This window comes from Dermacentor silvarum, chromosome 3 (genome assembly GCF_013339745.2).
Source record: "Dermacentor silvarum isolate Dsil-2018 chromosome 3, BIME_Dsil_1.4, whole genome shotgun sequence".
In the NCBI taxonomy this organism is placed as follows: domain Eukaryota; kingdom Metazoa; phylum Arthropoda; class Arachnida; order Ixodida; family Ixodidae; genus Dermacentor; species Dermacentor silvarum.
Window position 1 is genome coordinate 192,486,962 of NC_051156.1, and position 21,532 is coordinate 192,508,493.

Here is a 21,532-nt window from a genome sequence, read left to right on the forward strand (position 1 = left end):
CGCCAGGTCCTGTTCAGTTCGCTGCATAGGAGGAAAAAAAAAGACATTATGACGTCTATTAGATACGCATAGAGGCGCTACGCTCGCTACTAGCGTTCGCGACGCCGATGGGACTGACTTGAAGACAAGTTGCAATGACGCCAGTTTAGTAACGTTGGCCTATCCAGCGTATCTTGTTTCACCAAAACTGCAAAGCTATATATCCTAGAACTACACTAAAACATGTAAGCATACAATTTTAGTGGAATATATTTAGTGAGATGGTGCATTACCTTCGATTTTTTTCTTTTCTTTGTAGTAGCCAGAACGCTTACAGAGGTCGTATGTGCTAGGGCTGCCATCTACTGCTTATTTTGGTTGGAACGCCTATGTCCTTTCCGTGATGGTGGTATGTGCGTCGTCCGACTACAAGCACTACGACTACTCTCAGCTGCTGGTCTACTCCGCGCGGCTTTCCGTGCGCATCGGTCGTAGTGGCACCACGGTAAATCCAGCCCTACCAACCTAGTATACAGAACGAGCGCTACCGACGAACCCCACTAAAGGTTGATTACTGCACGGGCTTCCCGCTTCGTTAGGCTAAAGCTTGCGGCGCGCACAACTGCAACCACTGTAACCTCGTTTATCATCTAGCATTGCCGCCGCTGAAAGATGTAGCAGACGAGCCTTTGCGTCCCTCGAAACGTATCGAGCTTCCGTGGGACCCTAGCAAGTGACATGTAATGAAATTAGCTGATCAGATATCTGCAGAATTATAGTGGAAACACGCTGCCAACATGGTCACTGTCTGCGTTGACGTCGATTTGGACATGAAGCCGATGTCCCTCGACTTAGTGTTTCCAGAGGGCATCGAAAGAGGTGGCAGAATAAACTTTAATTTTGCAAGGGGTCGGTTTGATTCAGAAAATCGCGGTGAGACTTTCTTTGACGCAGCATATGCGCGCGAGAAAGTTCGCGTGTTTTCGGAAGGCAGGCCGAGCTCTTTCTGTTACATCGACGAGCGATGCGATGCAAATGTGGTCTTCGATGACGAAGAGGTAGTGGAGATTCAAACTCAAGGTTGCGAAATCGAAGTGGAGTCAGAGCTTCCCTCTCCTGCCGCATCGCCTCTGCCTGACCCGTGTTCACCCGAAAGTGCGAGTTCGCCTGAACCAGCGACAGTTGTCGGCAACCACGCGACTGCTGACACGGTGGACGCAGGAGAGCGCACAAGTAGCACTGTCGACGAAATTGACCTGACAGGTGGCTCAAACGATGCTTCTGAGAAGACAGCAGATGCCACTACTGAAGATCACTCCTACATTGTCGGCCAAACAAGTACCACCACCAGTGCTGTTGACATTGATGATACCTCCACCCACCTAGTCATTTCGAACTCAGCCGGAGCTTCACCTGCGAACACCACAACTGTCATTGCAAGAGCTTTGAACATTGCCCAGAATGTAACCTCGCAGCCCGGTACAGTAAGAAACATCAGTGCAAATGATGCTGTCACCTCCAAGGGTAACAATGGTACTAAAGCGATGGCACTGTACTCTTGCTTGTATTGCCAGCACATAACACCATGCAAGGAGACTGCAATAGCTCACTGCAAGATTCATACCTCGAGAAAGGATCCTTTGCCACAGAAGACGCTAAAAGGTGCAGAGGCAGTTAAGGCAGGAAAGGTTGAAGGACTTACCTCTCCAGACAAGGCCAAGCCCCAGAGAAACAATACTAAGCCACGTATCGGAAATGTGTTTTCTCTTACCAAGGATAAATTGGCTGTCATTACAACAGCTGCTGGTGCATCAAACCTGTCCGGAGGTGAAGGTGCTTTTGGAGCAAAAGGTTCCATTGAAACAGCAGTCTTGCCCACGGTGCTCAACATGCTTGCCTCTGTGTCACCAAATGTTAAGCGCGTCATCCTTAAAACTGGCCCAGTTCCTCTCTCAGCAGCTGGTTCTCTTACTTCAAAAAATATCACAGCTGTTGTGAAGAAAGCTATTGAGAGCAACGTAACAGAATTGAAGTCTGTCTCTCCTTCATCTACACCAAAGCCACTGACAACAACGCCAGGGAAGGGTTTGAAGCCCATTGTGCTGCCAAAGTCATTGGTAGAATCGAAAGACCTGCTCACCAAGCCTCCTCCTAATACAAAAATAGTCTTTAAGTGCTTTAAGTGTTCTCACGTTACTTTTGATAAGCTTGTCGCCCTTAAGCATCTCCAAGAGCACACAACTGCAGCACAAGAGAAACAAGCGGATAAAGAAAGCCGTTTGAGTGATGAGTCTGAAGGTACATCTGTTCCGGGCACACCTCCGGTGCCAGCTGGACCGGAAACTCTAAAGAAGCGCGGCCTGCCCCTGACAGGATCGCAGCTGAAGCCCCTTGTTCAGCAGGTCGGTCGTCTCTCAAAAGCCGCAACAGAGTCGATCAAATACTTTGCATGTACTAAATGCAGAAAGGTTTACAAGAACAAGGCAAGCTTGAACAAGCACATGGTGAAGCACACGGGAGAGCAGAAGTTCCGCTGTGAGATTTGTGACAGGGCCTTTCAGTTCAAGTCTGTGCTTCAAGTGCACATGAAAGTGCACAACCGTGTTACCCCGTACAAGTGCACAAAGTGCAAGCGAAGCTTCACCACAGAAGTGGCATTGAAGAATCACGAGGAGAAATCACACAGTGACCCAGTGATCTGCCACCTTTGCAACCTGCCATTTGTACGACAGCACAATTTGGTAGTGCACATGATGCAGAGGCATGGACAGACTGCTCAGCACCGTTGCACCAGCTGCCGGAAGCCCTTCTTCACCGAGGCAGACCTTGCTGCTCACAAGGATTTGTGCAAGGGAGACATCTACCGGCATTGTGGCCTCTGCAGCTTCAAGGGTGCCATCTACAAGGAGCTCTGCGAGCATGTAGTACAGTGCCACCCAGAAGTGCCGCAGTTCAAGTGCGAGACGTGTGGCTTGGTTTCCATTCACAAGGTCAGGCACAGGGGCCACATTCGAACGCACCAGCCCGGTTATAAGCCCAAGAAAGTGAAGCACACTTACAAGTGTCCGCAGTGCGGCAAAGAGATGCGGAGCCAGTCGGGCCTGCAGTCCCACCTGAGCTCCCACAACAACATACGGCCGTTTTCATGCCCGACATGCGGGTGCAGCTTCTCATCCAAGGGCAGCCTCAGGGCTCATCGCCTCAACGTCCACGCTTCAACCACATTCAGCTGCGAGCAGTGCCCGCTTACATGCAAGTCTCTGTTTGCACTTCGCAAGCACAAGACCCTGATTCACGGGCAAACCATAAACTTTAAGTGCGACCACTGTAACAAACGCTTCACCAGCGAGCGTAAGAAGCAGCTGCACACTGCTGTGGTGCACATGGGTGACACGGCCTGCCTCGCAGACGGCCAGAACCCATTCCCCACACTCAAGGTGTACCGCTGTACGGAAACAGATTGCACCTTTGCCACTTTCAGCCTGTACCGGAGCAAGGCCCACGCCATAACCCACACGGGAGTCATGCCTTTCCAGTGCACACAGTGTGACAAAGCATTTGTCGTCCAAGACGAGCTCAAGAGACACATAACTCTGCAGCACAATAAGGGCAAGCAAAAGCCTTGTCCTCACTGTGGTCGGGTGTTTGTCTCCGACTCCCGCTACGAGTGGCACCTGCGTCTCCATGAAAATAACCAGGGCTTCAAGTGTAGCAAGTGCAGCTACCTATACGAGTCGAAGGCGTACCTGGAGCACCACCAACAGAAGCATGCCGAGGAGAACCAGTCTGTCTGCCAAGTGTGCAGCAAGACTTTCAAGGTGAGCTGCATAACTCGTCAAATGGGTGCTGTGTAGGCCAAGCAATGTTATGGCAAGATTGCACAATCGTACAATGATCTGTTGCCTTAGTGTTGTTAAGATGCATGACATTGATCGCATAAGTATGCTTTGTTGATTTTATTTAGTACACCATATAACCTCTCTGACGATTGTGTGCAGCAAAAAAGAAGAACTAGCTAGCTAAACTGAGTTTATTGGCACACACACACCCATATGCACAAAAACATATTGCACGTAATTCTGATGTTATGTTAACAGTGTTCTGTTTTGCTTTCAAGCACAGTGAACTGCAGCATGTCATTTTGGCACTCCTGCAGTCTTGGCCCATGCCCAATGATCCTGCAATGTCTAATATATTGTTACGGCGCAACCAAGTGGCACCAGTCAGAAGAAGACGATTTGACGTGTAGAGGCGGACTCGGTCTTGACAGTGTTGCGGCGCTAGGTGTTGTCTCGAACCCGGCTCCATTTGGTAGCGTGGTGTAGGCTTCGGGTTGAAGAAATCCGATGCTCGGAAGTTGGGAAAACGAAAACAAACAGGTTTACTAGCACTTGTACAACTTATTCACATGATCGAATAGGTAAAACAGTAAAAGTTCTGAGCGTCTGGATGAGCCTTGTTTCCATGGCCCATAGCACCTTTGCACAAACGGACTATAGGTGGGCGACACCGCAAAAGTTCTAGCGGGCGCAAAGGCGATGAGGGAAAGAAAGTCTGGCCGCGGGAACGGGAGAGAAGATCTTTTCCTCCGAACAGGTTTTCTCCGCTGCTTCCCTGTAAGGGTGACCCCTTTGCTTAAGGGTGACCCCCGAAGTGTCAGCTCTCTCTTCCTTTTGTGGTGCTTCTTGCTTGATGAGGGAGCTCGTTTCGGGATGATTAGCAGCTTTCAGCATCGCGTGGGAACGGTCCTCCGACTATGTTCTTAGTGTGGTTCTTGCATTCCATTATGGTGCGTGCAGTTTGTCTACTGCAGTCGTAACAGCTTCCTCGGAGGGTAGCAGTCACCGCTGCTGCATGGAGAGACGACTTAATTTTCTGCAGATGAATGCCAGAAGTTCGCTGTCGATTGCCATGTTGTCAGGTATGTCGCCGACCAGATTCCTCAATCTGTCTCTGAAACTCAAACATGCGCGCAAGCAAGCACTCAGCCCCCTCTGAACAAACCAGGTCAAAAGAGGGATGGTAATCAGTCTTTCTTTAGTAGCGGTTTGCGAAATGCACACACTCAAAACCATGTGGACTCGCTTATGCTGATAAACCAGACGTGCTACATTCCGCCTCTGCACACACAATCGCACAAACAAAAAAATCTCAACTAGCAATTTTGAGTAATGGCGAAGAGAAACCCTGGACCGCTTAGAGTGACTAAGTGCATCCGCGTTTCCATTCAATTTGCCCATCTTGTACTGTATGTCAAAATGATGTTGCTGTAGAGTTAGGTTCCACCTCAGGAGGCGACTGTTCTTTGATGTCGCGGTTTGCAGCTAGGTCAGGGGACAATGGTCCGTCTCTGCGGTGAATTTGGTGCCTCCGAGATAGCATTGCAATTTCTGAATAGTCCACAGAATACAAGCACATTCTTTTTCTGACGCGCAGTATGCCATCTCACAAGAGCTCAATTTTTGGCTCAGATATAGCACGGGATGTTCGTTACCGTCGTCATCCCTCTGGCAGATAACGGCACCTAGTCATCACACTGGACCGTGAATTCTCTGTCAAAATCGGGAGCTCGCATAACCGCATAGCTAATCTATACAGCCTTCAGGCTTAAGAAGGCAGCATCCTTCTTTTCATCCCAGACTACGTTTGTCGGTTCTGTCCCACGGAGAGCATCAGTCAGGGGGCTTGCCAAAGTTGAATAATCCCCGATGTAATGATTATGATACCCAGTGAGCCCAAAAAATGCCCGAACGTCCGTCTTAGTTTTCGGTCGAGGATAGTCGGCTACTGCTGATATTTTAGCCTCACTAGGTTTCCCAAAACCTTGACCTATGTGGTGACCTAGATAGTCCACAGTCACCCTTGCGAGGCAACACTTCTCAGCGTTTACTCTCGGCCTTTACTCTCAGCCTTTACTCTCGGTCAGTCCAGCTTCAGACAAATGGCTGAGCACCGCTCTAAGACACACTGAATGGTTTTCCCATGAATCAGAAAAGACAGCGATGTCATCTATAGGGCGCGGCAAATGCTTCACAACCCTTTAGAACCCTATCCATGAGGCGTGAAAAACAAAGGGGAGCATTTTTGAGTCCGAAGCTCATCTTTGTCGGTTGATAGCTGTCTGTTGGTGTCACGAATGACGCGTATCTGCTGGCTCTCTCAGTGAACGGTACTTGCCAGTACCCTCGAGTAAGGTCTAGCATAGTCACATAAGCTGCTCGACTCACCTGTTCACCCCTCTCCTCAATATTTGGAATTCGATACACTTGATCCTTGGTGAGAGCATTTAACTTCCGATAGTCTACTACGGGCCTGGGTCTTTACCCGGAGCTTCCACCAAAATCATAGGTGAACCGTATTCACTCTCGAAGGGCTTAATTACTCCTAATTCGTGCATGCGCTTCACTTCTCTGTCAAGGATTTCTCTTTGCCTAGGAGAAAATCGATAACACTTTGACTGCACTGGCTCCTCAGACATCAACTCAATATCGTGCTCAGTCAAATAAGTTCTACGCGGTTTGTTGACGAAGCATTCATCAAACTATGCTACAATTTCGCTGAGATGAGACAACTGGGATTCATTTAGTTCCACTCTCTGCTCAGTCCTCTTCAGGAGTTCTTGAGCGCTATTCCCCCTCCACTTAGACAAACCAGGTTGTCCTCCATCTCTTCAGGAGAGTTTAGGGTCATATTCACCACTGCCTCCCTTTGCACGTAAGGTTTCATTAGGTTGCTTGCCAATGGTAAATGCGCACATCTTTACGTTTCCCTAGGCTTTTCACTACCTTGTTGGTGTCAGACAGTTTGGCAACCACTTCAGCGGACCCTTCCGACTGTACTTCGAGCCTGTTTTGCCTTGAGGCTCTTAGTAACATTACTTTGTCACCAATACGGAATGTCCTCTGACGGGCGGTCCTATCATAGTAGACTTTGGATCGAGCCTGAGCTGACTTCATGCTGGCCTCCACAAGTTCTTTAGCATTATGCAGACGCTCCAGTAGATTCAAAACAAACTCCACCATGGTAGGGTCTTCTGAGCGTCTTTCCCATGTGTCCCACACCATTCGCAAAGGGGAGCGCAGTGAATTTTCGTAAATCAACTCGGCGGAGCTGAAACCAGTAAATTCATGTGGTACCAACCGCAAAGCAAGAAGTGCCGCTGGTAGGCATGCGTCCCAGTCGCGCTTGTTTTCATAACACAGTCCTTTAAGGACGCGCTTGAGAACGGAATGCCACCTTTCTACGCTGTTGCTCTGTGGATGCTGAATTGAGCTGTGCACTATTTTTATGCCTCATCGCTCTAGAAATGACGTCGTGAGGAGACTTGTGAACACGCTGCCTTGATTACTTTGGATCTCGGAAGGGAATCCAACTCGGGAAAAGATCAACAACAGCATATACACAACACTCTCCGACGTCACCTTACGTAGCGCAAGCGCCTCTGGAAACTTCGTGGCTGGGCATAACATAGTTAGAATGTACCGGTACCCTGCCTCTGTCACAGGAAGTGGCCCAACTACATCTATCACTAACTGCTGAAACGGCTCGGTAATAATTGGTTCTAATACCATCGGTGCTTTCCACTTATCCTGCGCTTTTCCGACCCGCTGGCATGTGTTGCATGACTGCGCAAATTTCTCTATGTCCTTAAAATATCCAGGCCAGTAGTACCCTTGTAACAGCCTCTGTTTTGTTTTCCTGATTCCAAGGTGACACAACCACGAACTATCATGGGAAAGTCACAACAAGTCTGCACGATACTTCTGGGGAACGACTAGTTGATCTCGCTCCACTCCGCGCTTATCCTTGTATAAGCTATACAACACACTGCTTCTCAGCTGGAAAGAAATATTCTTCTTTGATGGGAGTACTCATTCTCTGGCGCTCTCTGATCTCCTGAATGGTGGGGTCCTCCACCTGCTCAGTAGCAAACTCTTCTCTATTCCCACGTAGGAGTGTAGTGAAACTACTTGACACTGGCAGCAATAACGCATTCTCAAGGACAGCCTCGTTCTGCGGTTCGCGAGTCGGATTCTCCAGCTGACTGGTCTCGGGCGTCTCGTTATCGCGGTGGTATGCACTGCGTCCATCCGCTTCCGCCACAGTCTTATCGCATGTTTCCTCCGTAGTGTAACTCTCGGAAGTGAGTTGAATTGCCAATTCTTGCACCTTTGAACGGGTTAATGCTTGTACAACCCGGTCACCCAAAATAATGCCCTTCTCTCGCAATTTCATATCTGATCTGTTCGAGAACAAGTATGGGTAGCATTTAGGAAGCTTTCCCGAAACGTCGGCTTCGGTTATTAGCCTATCGAAAGGACCCTCGATGACCATTGTCGCGATTGGCTAGCACACGCTCTGTTCTTCGACCACTTGGCGGATCCATGCACATTGGCCTGAGTAATCGGATGGTGACACATAAGATGGATGGACAACATTCATTGTTGCTGCCGAGTCGTGCAGTGCGCGGTTTCCCATTTACTACCAGGTCATGCATGTAGGGCTCCAACAACTTGATGTTTTCTTCGCAGTCATTGACATACGAAAATTCAACCCTTTCCTTATTGCAGTTTACCACTATGTGACCCGGTTCATTGCATTTATAGCAAGTGATCAGCTTCCTAGTCTCAAAAGCGTTCTTTGCCTTTTGGGCACTAAACGCTGTTCGCTTTTTCACTGAGTACACTGTAGTCCTTTCTTTCATTTTTACCTGAAGGGACCTTTTTTTCCCTCAACTCGAGGGCTCAAAGGGTGCTTCACATAACGGTTATTCGCACTTGTTTTGGAATTGTAGGGCCTATCAACTCCTAGGCTGTTGATAAGCTGTCGGCGCGATGCATACTCCTCGACGAGTTTGGCCGCTTTCATCGCAGAAGGCACGTTGCCCCGGTCCTGTGCCCAATTCCTTTCCTGCTCTGGGAGACAGTTGTAAAACTGCTCTAACAGGATCCACTCCACTACAGCGTCCCTGTCACTGTAGGACTCGGTGCCTTTTAACCATTCGGTTAAGTTTACTCTTAAATTGTACAGAAACTCAGGATAGCTCTCGTCCCTCGACTACTTGACGCCCCGAAATCTTTGTCTAAATGCTTCTGCGCTAAGTCTGTACTTTCTCAGAAGGCAAGCCTTAAGCTTCTCATAGTTGTCCGCATCCTCCTCGCTGAGCTGGGCAACAACCTCTGCTGCATCACAGGGCAGAACTGTCAGTAGCCTTTGAGACTATGTGTCTCGCTCAAACGACAGTTTGTCGCACGTTCTTTAAAAATTTGCAAGATACAGACAGATATCCCCTGATACCACATATGGCTGCATGTACCTAGACATTTTGAACTCTGCTTCCTTGTTGAGAAGAGGTACCACTTACTGAGGACAATTGCCCGACCTATTACTCAAGTTCTAATTTGCAGAGCTCAATCTCGCGCTCTAGCCTTTTTGCCACCTGCTCCTGTCTTTACCTAACTTCTAGGGTTTCAGCAAAGTTATCTAGCAGTTCTAAGATCTAACCCTCTTTTAGAACCTGGTTCACATCAAAGGAAAAGCCAAGCACTCACCCACACGTGATCAATGTCTCGAGACAGCTGCTCTCTCGCTGGCCAACGTTGTTGCCGCTTGTAGGTTCAGATGTCACCACTGATTGCCAGTTGTTGCGGCGCTAGGTGTTGTCTCGAACCCGGCTCCATTTGGTAGCGTGGTGTAGGCTTCGGGTTGAATAAATCTGATGGTCGGGAAGTTGGGAAAACGAAAACAAACAGGTTTACTGGCACTTGTACAACTTATTCACATGATCGAATAGGTAAAATAGTAAAAGTTCCGAACGTCTGGATGAGCCTTGTTTCCATGGCCCATCGCACCCTTTTCTTCTTCACACCGTCTTTTTAACACTTCTATTGAAAACCTTCCCTCATGGCAGTAGCCAATCACACACTGGTCACAACCCACCTAGACGATATCCAATCAAGAAGCACAAGTGGACTATAGGTGGGCGACACCGCAAAAATTCTAGCGGGCGCAAAGGCGATGAGGGAGAGAAAGTCTGGCTGCAGGAACGGGAGGGAGAGGATCATTTTCTCCGAACAGGTTTTCTCCGCTACTTCCCAGTAAGGGTGACCACTTTGCGTCGTCTCTGTCTCTGCCTGCCCCGGAGCGTCAACTCTCTCTTCCCTTTGTGGCGCTTCTTGCTTGACGAGGGAGCTCGTTTCGGGATGATTAGCAGCTTTCAGCATCGCGTGGGAACGGTCCTCCAACTATGCTCCTAGCGTGGTTCTTGCATTCCATTGTGGCACGTGACAAACAGCAATTTGTCTACATAACAACAGCCATCTTGTTTGTGTATCATGGTCTCTCTTGTAAATAGTGTAAATACATGTTTATATGTGACTTCCGGATCGTAACAAATTGGTGAGAAGTGCTGGGTACCCACGAGAGACAATGACGGAGCTCCGCAGTGGTCGTCACTGGGCAACATGATGGACGACACAGGACCCGAAATGGCGCGGCCCACATCAATGCCTACAACCCCGACGGTTGTCCTGACTCAGCTGCCAGATCCAGGAACGTTCTGCGGCACTGACCACCTCGACGTGGAAAACTGGATCGCCACGTATGAGCAAGTGCCCGCAACAAATGGGTTCCGATGATTATGTTAGCTAACCTGGTGTTCTGCCTGCAAGGCATGGCGAAAGGTGTGGTATGATAACCACAAGGAAGAACTTAATGACTGGACACGTGCAAGCAGAAGCTGAGGGACTTGTTCGGCCATTTCGCCGGGTGGAAGAGCGCCGCTAAAAAGAGCTAGCCACCTGCGTGCAGACGTCCACAGAACGTGCTGGCTCTGTGCCGTAAGGCCGACAGTGATATGGCTTAGTCAGACAAGGTTGGGCATGTACTGAAGGGGGAATCGCTGACGATGCTTTGAACCTGCTCATGTGCAAAAATTATGAAACAGTACAGCACATCATAACAGAGTATCAATGCTTTGAGCAGGCCAAGAGCCGCCGCATTGCAAAGCCGTTGGCATGTCTGCCGAACACAGCTGCGTCATCCTATTGTGACGACAGGCTAGGAATGCTGTGACCATCATCATCAAACGACCTGATGTGAATAGTGTGGCGAGAACTTGAAGCCATGGCTCCTGCAGCCCTTTTTTCCCAGCTCAGTGAGCCGAACAACTTGCCTACAGTGCCATTTGAGCAGGTAATAATCCGTGAAGAACTCGCTAATCTCTGAGTTCATTCTGTATGTGCCATTGCCGCTCCACAACTGTCCAATGCTCCTTGTCCATCCACTGGTCAGCGGTATCCTGCACGCTACCGAAATCCAGCCGAGTGGCGAACCGCAGACGATTGGCCAATATGTTTTGCCTGCCAGTATATCAGTCATGTTATTTGCCATTGTAATAACCGCACTGGCTCCTCCCCTCGACGACTGCCATTCGCCAGTTATTATTGCCCCAAACAGAGCCAGCGTCGTTACCAGCTGCCATTTAAAGCTGAACAGCCAAACAATGACGCTCGTGCCCCTTGGAACAGTCCCTTGTCATTCCGACGTCACCAGTCGTGTTCGCCACCAGCTCGTCGACCATCGTCCGTAGCACCGCAGGCTTGTCATCCACCGTCCCCTTTGCAGCCCTGACGTCAGTCTCCGGAAAACTAAGCGATGCAGCTCCTGGAGGTGACGCTGCATTGACAACTCGACCACAAAACCCTCTGATCACTTTGCCAACCTAACAGAACTTGATGGACGTTGTAGTCGATGGCATCAGTGTCCCAGCTTTCATTGACACTGGGGCGCACATACGAGGCGTGACACAAAAAAAATTTGACTGGTCTAATAAATTATTGTACTTACAGAATCAGTTCTCCGTGACATTATCACCTTCAAACTAGTCCCCTTCAGCATTCACACACTTCTGCATTCGGTGCTGCCATTGCTGGTAACAGTTCTGGAACGAGGTTTTTTGAAGGCCCTTCAGGAGATTCTCCGTTTTTGCCTGAACCTCTTCAACTGAGGCAAAATGGGTTCCCTTTAAGCAAGATTTAACTTTAGGAAATAAAAAAAAGTCGCATGGAGCCAAATCAGGTGAATAAGAAGGATGCACCATCACAGTAATGTTTTTGCTGGTCAGAAACTGCTTGACAGATAGGGCCGTGTGAGCAGGTGCATTGTCCTGGTGCAACAGCCATCCATCACTCCACAACTGTGGCCTTTTTTTCCCTAATTTTTTCACGAAGTCTTTTTAGTACTTCAATGTAGTAGTGTGGATTAACAGTCTGACCACTGGGAACCCACTCAATCGTTATAATTCCAATAATGTCGAAGAAGACAATTAACATTGCCTTGAATTTTATTTTTACATGCGTGCTTTTTGGGGTCTTCGGGATCCTGGAGACTTCCACTGCATTGACTGACGCTTACTTTCTGGGTCATAGGTAAAAATCCATGTCTCATCGCATGCTGCAACAGATTCTAACAAATTTGGCTCGTTTGCAGTGCGTTCTAACATGTCCACACACACGTCTTTACGGCACTGTTTTTGGTCATCGGACGGAACTTTTGTAACAACCTTCGCACAAATCTTCATGTGTAATTAGTCCGTTCAAATGCGTCGAACAGCTTCCCTATCCAAGTTAACCAACTCCGCCACTGCGTGAACACTTAATCTTTGGTCACCATGGATCACATCACGAACTTTGGCAATGTTTTGGTCTGTAATCGCTGACCTTGGGCTCCCAGCACGTTCATCATCTTCCACACTGTCCCTTACCCCTAAAAACGCTTATGCCATTCAAACACACGTGCACGAGACAAAGTTTCATCTCCATAAGCCTCGGTTAACATTTGAAGCGTGGCTGATTTCTTAAGTTTCCCAAGAAACTTGGTGTTGATTCGCTGTTCGGTTTTTACATCAGACATTTTCCCGGCAGAATGCAGTTGCACGTGTTCACTCAATGATGCAGCACTCCCAACTGGCGTGACCGGTTGAGTCGAAACTGGCCACATGAATAGAGGAGCTGTGTGGGATGACGTCAGCAAAACAGTTGTTGCCAACTCCACTCTTTTTTCAAGCTACGCACTTAGTCTCGTTTCTTTTGTGTCGCACCTCGTATCCGTGATTAGTGCCTGACGCCTGGACAAAGTTGTCACACCTGCTGCACCACGCATCCACCCTCCGCGTCCCCAGCGGAGGTATGCCTGTTGTGTTTGGTATGTGCTCTGCTCGCATTGGCATCGCGGGGCGCCTAACCACTGTATTGTTTGCCATTTTAGAACAATGCCCCTATGACGTTATACTTGGCTTAGACTTTTTATTGTCCCATTCGGCTTTTTGACTGCGCGTCTAGTGTCATTCAGCTTGAACGGCCCCACGGTTGTTTTAGTCCACCAGTGACGCCACCACAGTTGTGCTGTCCCGAGGACATCCGCCTGTCGCCTCAAGCCACTACGTATGTCACTGTATTGTCGTTTCCATCTGTTCCTGATAGCGTCTATGTGCTATGTCCCACCGCTGACATACTGCTTGAAAAGAATTTGGCCGTTCCCCATACCGTCCTCACTATCACAGGCAATTGGACTTCGTTCCCTCTCCTTAATCTTAACTGCTCACATCAAATTGCTCCGAGAGGCATGTCTTTGTACAACATTTTGCCTATCAACGACAGCGAGGTATTGGCTTTTGACGGCGCAATTCCGTCGCCCTTGTCACAGATGATCTTAGCAAGATGATTGCACATGACCTTCTTCCTGCGCAAGCTGCTGACCTCCGTCGTCTCATGGAAACTTACTGCGACATTTTTTACCTTGACGGCTGCCCTTTCGCCCAGACATCAGTGGTCACCCATTGTATTTGCACCGGAGACACCAATCTGATACGCCGCCAGCTGTATCGCGTTTCACATGCTGAATGACAAGTGATACGAGAAGTCGATAAGATGTTTACTAAAGGCATCCTCAAGCCATCTTGCAGTCCGGGGGCGTCCCCTGTTCTCCTTGTGAAGAAGGACTGCAGTTAGCGCTTTTGTGTCGATCACCGACACTTCAAGAAAATTACGCGCAAGGATGTCTACCCTTTGCCCCGTATCGATGATGCTTTAGGCTGTTTGCACTGAGCCAAGTACTTTTCATCCATAGACCTTCGATCAGGCTATTGGCAAATCTCGGTAGATGACATGGACTCTGAGAAAGTGCCGTCGTCACACCTGACAGCCTCTACCAATTCAAAGTTATGCAGTTCAGCCTTTGTAATGCCTCGGCAACCTTCAAAAGAATGATTGACTCCTTACTTCGTGGCTATAAATGGTCCACATGTCTGTATTATCTAGACGATGTGATAGTTTTTTCCCCAACTTTCACGAGTCATCTAACACGTTTATGGGCCATTCTTGCTGTTTTCCGATGCGCCGGCCTGCAATTGAACTCATCCAAGTGCCACTTTGGACATCGTCAAATTACCGTTCTTGGTCATCTCGTCAGTGCCGCTGGCATCCAGCATCTAAATTTTCCGACGTCGAAATCTGGGAATAAGTGGGTCGTTGTCGTGACTGATTACGCGACCCGATACCCGATCACGCGAGCTTTGCCCACAAGCTGTTCAACTGAGCTGGCGGATTTCCTTTTACATGGCGTCATCCTCCATCACGGCACACCCCGGCAGCTCCTCACTGATCGCGGCTGCACCTTCTTGTCCCGAGTTGTTGAAGACCTCCTTTGCTCCTGTTCTGCCGAGCTCAAGCTTTCCACCGCCTACCACCCGCAGTCAAACGGACTCATGGAACGGCTTAATCGCACGTTGACAGAAATGCTGCCTATGTATGTTTCTGATGACCACAGTGATTGGGACAGCATGTTACCCTTCGTGACCTTCTCCTATAATTCGTCCCGACACGAGACTGCTGGCTTTTCACCCTTTTACCTTCTGTTCAGCCGCCACCCTACTCTGCCCTTTGACACACTGTTTCCTTCCTCGACGAGCACTCCCACTGAATATGCCCAAGATGTCTTCACCTGGGCTCACACGGTGCGCCAGGTTGCTGGATCCCGGCTCACTGAGTCTCAAGCCGTGCAGAAGATCCGGTACAACAGTCGCCATCGGGACATTCGATTTACTCCTGGTTCCGTTGTCCTCCTATGGACACCATGTCGCTGCATTGGCTTGTCTGAAGAGCTGACGCCGCGCTACACAAGGCACTACACAATATTGCGTCAGGTTGGCGATGTGAATTATGAGATCGCTCCACTGGACTCGCGTAGCCCCACTGCCGTTGTGAATGTGTCCCGGCTGGAGCCTTACTTTGCCGCGAGTTCTCGTGCCTTATAGTTAGTGCCGAGACAGTGTCTTTACAGGCGGGTGTTATGTTACGGCTCAACCATGAGTGGCCCCAGCCAGAAGATGATTTGACGTGTAGAGGTGGACTCGGTCACGATAGCCACCTTGTTTATATACCGTTGTCTCTCTTGTGAATAGTGTAAATACATCTTTACATGTGACTTCCGCATCGTAACAGTATTTAATAGATTGCCAATACATACAGCACTCAGCATTGTATTGGTGCACATGGATGATGTCACTGTAACATGTCATAATGTTGAGGCATTGATTTTTAAAGCTGGCTGGCTGCTCAATCTTGTAAATTTTAATCTAAGTATGTTTTATGCAATAGCTGGTTTTTGTACACTGTAGAAGCAATCTCCTTATGCATGGAAATTGAATTTTGAGGATGCTCCAGAATGATTTACTACTTCATGTCAGAGGTTTCTTTACATATAGTAGTACCAAGTTCGGCACCAAGTGATAATGCAAATCTAACTGGGTGCTTGTCCATGCCTTATGATTGCATCAAATCTTGTCAGTAGTACCATTTCTTTTGTTGCAGTGCATGTTGGGATGACGTTTAACTTTGTTGCCAGTGTAAGAACTTGTTACCTTGGATATTTCAAGAGAAAATGCAGAAAGTGGTACTCTTGAAGATTTTAGTTTTTCTTACTTTTCTAATTAATGTGATGTTAAGCTGCTTTTTCATGTGAATTCAAGATACTAATTCTTTCCTTCTAGCTGAAGCTAGTGTCACAAAAAAATGGGGCAGAGGCAGAGATGACCCCACAGCACATAGGTGTCTTCACTGCCTCGGTCCTCATTTTCATGTTGTGCTCTGCTATTTGTTCATCAAAGATGCATCCTGTACTAGCACCAGAAACTGCACACATAACAACAGCATTGCCTAAATGTTTTAATGCTTTGTGGCAGAGCTGTCACAAAAGTGGACCCAGGAATCTGAATGTGTGCCGCTTCTTAAACCGTTTTCATTCCTTGCTTTTGCAGACTGTGCGAGCCATGGGCATCCACGTGACCCACATGCACCCTGAGGTGGCAAAAAGCCCTTCTCTGCAGGTGCTGCGCTCGCTGCGTTACCCACACGGCTGCGACCAGTGCCCCGTGCGGTTCAAGACCACCACCGAGCTGCGGGCGCACAAGCTGTGCCGACACTCTGGCGTTGCTGGCAAGCGGATCACCAACGCTGAAAGGAACTTCGAGTGCCACTTCTGCGGCAAGGCCTTCAAGCACAACTGTGCACTGCAGACGCATCTTCGCACCCACACGGGTGAGCGGCCGTTTGAGTGCCCACACTGCAGCAAGGCCTTCACCATCCACCAGACACTCAAGGACCACATTGTTAGCGTGCACACAAAAGACTTCAAGCTGCACTGTCTGCTCTGTGGCAAGGGCGTCGTCAACAACACGAAGCTCAAGCAGCACCTTCAGCACGCGCACAAAGCCGTGCCTAAGCCTACCTTGCCCCTCTCCGCTCGCGGCAAGGCAGGAGGAGTAGACAAGCCAAAGGCACCTCGCGCGCCGACGAAGAGGGCAGAGGAGCCGCAGCTACAACATCTGCAGACGCAGCAGCTTCACATGGCGCCGATCGTGTTCGTAGAAGAACATAATCCAGAGATAGGCGAAGTGTATGTGGAGCAGGAGGTGGTGACTGCCACGGAAACAGCCATGGTTGTCGAGGACCCCATTAAGCTGCTCACGTCTTTCTTCTGAGCAACGTGTGCTTGTGGAGATAGTACGTCACATGTGTTTGCCAGGGGCCCCATCAAACCTTTAACATCTTTCTTTTCAGCAGTGTATGTGCTTGAAGAGACACATCATAGGAGTTTGTTAGGGACTCCATCAAACTCATCACACCATTCAGACAGTGTGCGTGTTTGCGAAAAAGCACTGTTGAAGTGCCTGTTGTTTGTTTAACAGAAACTGACAGACTTCTGAATGAGTTGCAAGATGTGGCTTGTAAAGCTGTGTACATTTTGTTTGTACAGAGTTTTTACTGTATGTTATGCCTTGCTTGAGTGCAAGTAGAAATTGTACATATGTTTGGATGGTCACTGAAAGCATTAGAGTATAGCACACCTCTTTGTTTCATTGTAGTCTGAGAGGTAAAGTTCACTTTTTATTTCAACAACCAGCTTTTATTAGTTAACCACAAAGTCCTTAAAGTACTTTTGATTTTGTGTTTGTTTCTTGGTTTTGTGGGGGAGTATGAAAGGCAGTTCTGAATTATACCAACCTCACAAATTGCAATTGCACCATAATTTTTTTTCTCCGGCAAGGTAACTGAGTTACAAGGCAGTGAGGTTGCAGTCCCATGTCAAATTTTATGCATGGCACACTGTGAACTACGAGCTTGTAGAGCTCATTCATGTCTTCAGGTACAACCATGTTTGGATGTGTGAATATCAACACGGCTTCATGCCTACACCAATATAACTGTTCCGAAATGCTTGAATTTATTGAGTTGCAGTGGTTGCTGAGCATGCCAAATTGAATTCTTAAACTTAGCATCAAGCATTATGCTTGCCCCAAACTGCGACCTGTACTTTTTCTTTTGTACTGAAGTGTACAGTAGGAAGGTTTATAAGAAATGCTGGTTTAATTAGGATGTCAAACCAAACAGAAGAAGTGTTTACTGTGTTTACTCACATAATGAACGCACCCCCCACTTTTCCAATCAAGAAGTGTTTTTTTTCTTTTCCTCAGATAATGATCGCACCCTGAACTTGCTGCCGTGAAGTAGGAGAGACACGGCACGATTCAACGTCCGATGTGGCGTCCAGTGGGTACGCCGTATTGGACGCCGAACCGTACCGTGTGTCACCTACATTTATGGCGGTAGCTATCATGTCGACACTCCATGCGCATTTTTGCTGTCGGCGCTGACGTTTGCGGCTCAATCCCGTGTTCGAGGGAGGAAAGCGGTGAGGAAATGCGACGTATTCTGTCACGTGCATGACGCCGGGGGGAGAGGCGCGGCGTAGCAACTGCGCATTGCGTGGCCGCACACCCTATCTTGAAAGTCATAGAGTTTCTCACTATAATACCTAGAGGGCAATCTGGCGCCACCATCTATGGGAGTTTCCTAAAGGGTGCTGTGCTGTTATGGGAATGACAGGATATGTGTCTGCAAGGCTTGTGTAGGCTGGTGTTGAACGAGACTTCGTCTAAAACGTGGATATGGCTACACAAATAATGCGTTCCTAAATTAAAATCTACATAAAGGGCTTTCATTCACCCCTATTACATCTCTCAAGAAAGTTTACTCACCTACAATGCAGAATCAAGCGAAGAAAAGGAAGAACAGACGACTAGTTGTTCCACAGCCAGCAAGTATCTTGTCGTCTGTCCGGCAACTTTAGCGGCCAGCTCATATATTTTACACTTCATATAAATGTACATCCAATATTAAGTCCTCAAAATTAAACAAAACATGTTTATGTGTAATAATAAAGCCAAAACAGCTTTTTACGTGGTGTTTTAGCAGGAAATGAATGTGACAGATGGAACGGTGCTAGCCATTCACGTCTTTAAGGCGACCTGGCTCTCCGAGAACGATGCCAATCCGAATTCACAATATACCGGCATTCCCATGCATACAACTGCGCAGCAGCGCCAGATTTCCCTCTAGGTAATATAGTGAGAAACTATGTTCAAAGTGATCTGGCGTCGGGGGCCGAGTCTAGGTGCGATGGCGGCTTATACCTTTGTGCGCGCTCCGTTCTCGTTGCTCAGTTTGCTTTAATGCTATACACGGCACGAAGGTCACTTCGCTCGCTGTTGCTGCTGCGCTTGCTCACGGCAGCGTTTTGACAGCGAGTGTCCGCGGTCATCGAGTGTGATGTGTTCAATGTTTGCCTGTGCGCGCTGACACCATGCTTGTTAACCTACATAGTTGGCAAATGTTTGCAAGTTTATTCGGCTGATAAAACTGCTATCCTCACTTTGTATATAGCTGTCTACGCATTTGCTATCGCAATCGATGGTTCGCCTTTCGGGCGAAACTGCGACTTTTTTAGAGGTGGCCGCAGAAATAAAATCGCTCGAAATTTTACCGCGCATAATAAATGCACCCCTCAACGTTGGACATATTTTTCGGGAAAAAAAGTGCGTTTATTATGTGAGTAAATACGGTATTCATCTAAGAACTGGTGCTGTAACCTCCCTGTACTTTCTTGACTGCCAGACACAAGTGGCACAATCAAGTGCGTTGAATATCTCCACTTTAGATGTTCTAGCAGATGCAGTTCACAGAAGTGCATAGTCTTATCTTTCATGCAGCTGCTTTTCAGCAATTTTTTCTTAAAAAGAACAATAATTTATAGGCATATCAGTATATAGAAAATCTGCTCTTAAACAATAATTACAATTTCACTTTCTTTTTCTTGAATCACAACAAATTTGGCATATTAAATTTCACTTACAACGTCACTTACTTGATTGTGCCATTGGCACCTGGCAGAGGGTCAAGAGTAACAGAAGATCATCATGTGCATCAAATTACATGCATGTGCATAGTGTATGTGCATGCACATGCGCTACGCGCACTAGACTTGTACCGAATGCTCTCAAGTGGCATGATGTATGTGTTTTGCTCTTGACTGATGCCACGGACATTGAGCTGCCATAATAAAAACAAAGCCAGAATTCGCGTTTCCACCTGTGCCCTGTCGCCATAAAGTGTTTGTAAAACTTGAGCAAGTTATCAGTGAATGGCATAATCTAATGGGTGAGCTGTAGCCATATCCTCCTAAGACCGCTTGTACAAATACATTGCACATTGCCTTCAAGTTTCTTTCGAAATTTACTTGGAAGTGATTATGCAACATATTCATTCTGGGTATGAAGCACAGTGCATGTCTAACTGTAAAGAAGTGGTTTACTCACATTCTTGTCATCCGCTTTCGAGAAATTTGATACTAAATTGATCTATACCTCTGTGTTGTCCCAGACGGCCAAAAGCAACGTTGAGGTGTGTTTCGAAATCACTGAAATTGCGTGAAAATACTGGACGTGGGAGCAACACGGCATTGTACTACACGTAGTTCCATCATCTCTCTGTTTAATTAAGCAATGAAATGCAGTTTTTACCGTAGCGAAGATGAGGAAATAGTGGAGACACGGAGACGTAGATTTTGGCATCTAACCATGTTATTTAAAATTTGAAGATTGTTTTTTCAAATTCATAACATAACAGTAGTCGATAAAAGCTACCTTGAAGAGCGATTATGTGCCATAGTTGTGTTCGGGTCTAGGGAGGATATGCTGGCTGTAGCAGACATTATTTGTGAGTAGCACAGTGATTAAGAATGCCCATGAGGACTAAATTTTTGGATCGAGCGTATGTGCAACACCTAAAAAAATGGGGATTCCAGGAGTCACATGCCTTTATTATGGACAGTGAGTTTACATTTTCACCAACGCAAAGACGGTGTTTTTTGCTGTATAGTTCGTGCTTGTTTTACGTGTGCTTTTGACTTTGTGGCAAGGAGCCAGCTGTTTTTTTACCGAGGGCATCCATTTGGTGCGAGAAAGTTATTGTACTTGTTCTTAGTTCAAACATGCAGACAGCATATTTTGTGTTCATCCAGATCATCCCGTTCACAAACACGCGTTACTTTATTATCCGGGTGTATGAGAACTTTGAAATTAAAACTTTCTAAAGCCACTTACTGGGGGCTCTGTTGCTTCAAATGTGTTTGTAGAATCAATGGCATTACCTTTTTAGAAGTATGTGTGTTACTTGCAGGTCTTGTCCATCCTTGAATATTTGCCAGAAAAGGGTAATCGGCAAGCACCTCATGGACCAGCTGGTTTACCTCTTACTCAGATATTGCGAATTATCATCTCCAACAAAAATGGGAAATAAGCACCTTGAAAGAGAGAATGATTTTACTTACAGGAAAGGTAGAGACGTTGGCATGAGCTGGTCTGCTCTAGCCTGCTACTCTGCACAGGGGAAGGGGAGTGAAAGTATCCCCTTCAGCTGCTGTGTGGCCAATTGTGCACCTCAAGATGGTGCATCAAAAGCAAAAGCACCAATGAATATAATATTTACAATGTGTTGCGTAAATCTTGAAGTACTTCTGATTGAACCTGCACCGCAGATTTAAATAATATGTGTAAAGTGCTTAGTAAAACGAACTGGAAGATAGATTTTTGGATGGTTGCTCATGGTGTCACAAAGCCTTTGTGTAATGGGCTGACTTCTTTCATTATTTTGACGTT

The 21,532-nt window shown here is 47.5% G+C and overlaps 1 protein-coding gene across 1 annotated transcript; it reads left to right on the forward strand.

Moving 5' to 3' along the window:
* Positions 1-345: 345 nt before the first annotated feature.
* LOC119446364 (zinc finger protein 62 homolog) lies at positions 346-20,976 on the forward strand. The gene is made up of 2 exons (XM_037710776.2): positions 346-3,797; positions 16,295-20,976. The coding sequence occupies exons 1-2, from the start codon at positions 777-779 to the stop codon at positions 17,015-17,017; spliced, it is 3,744 nt and encodes a 1,247-aa protein (XP_037566704.1). The 5' UTR covers positions 346-776; the 3' UTR covers positions 17,018-20,976.
* The last annotated feature ends 556 nt before the right edge of the window (positions 20,977-21,532 follow it).

Excerpts from the sequence above, each read along its gene's own strand:
- LOC119446364 (XM_037710776.2), top strand. The coding sequence starts at position 777 with ATGGTCACTGTCTGCGTTGACGTCGATTTGGACATGAAGCCGATGTCC. Across the intron at positions 3,798-16,294 it reads TGTGCAGCAAGACTTTCAAG|ACTGTGCGAGCCATGGGCAT; the intron begins GTGAGCTGCATA and ends TTGCTTTTGCAG.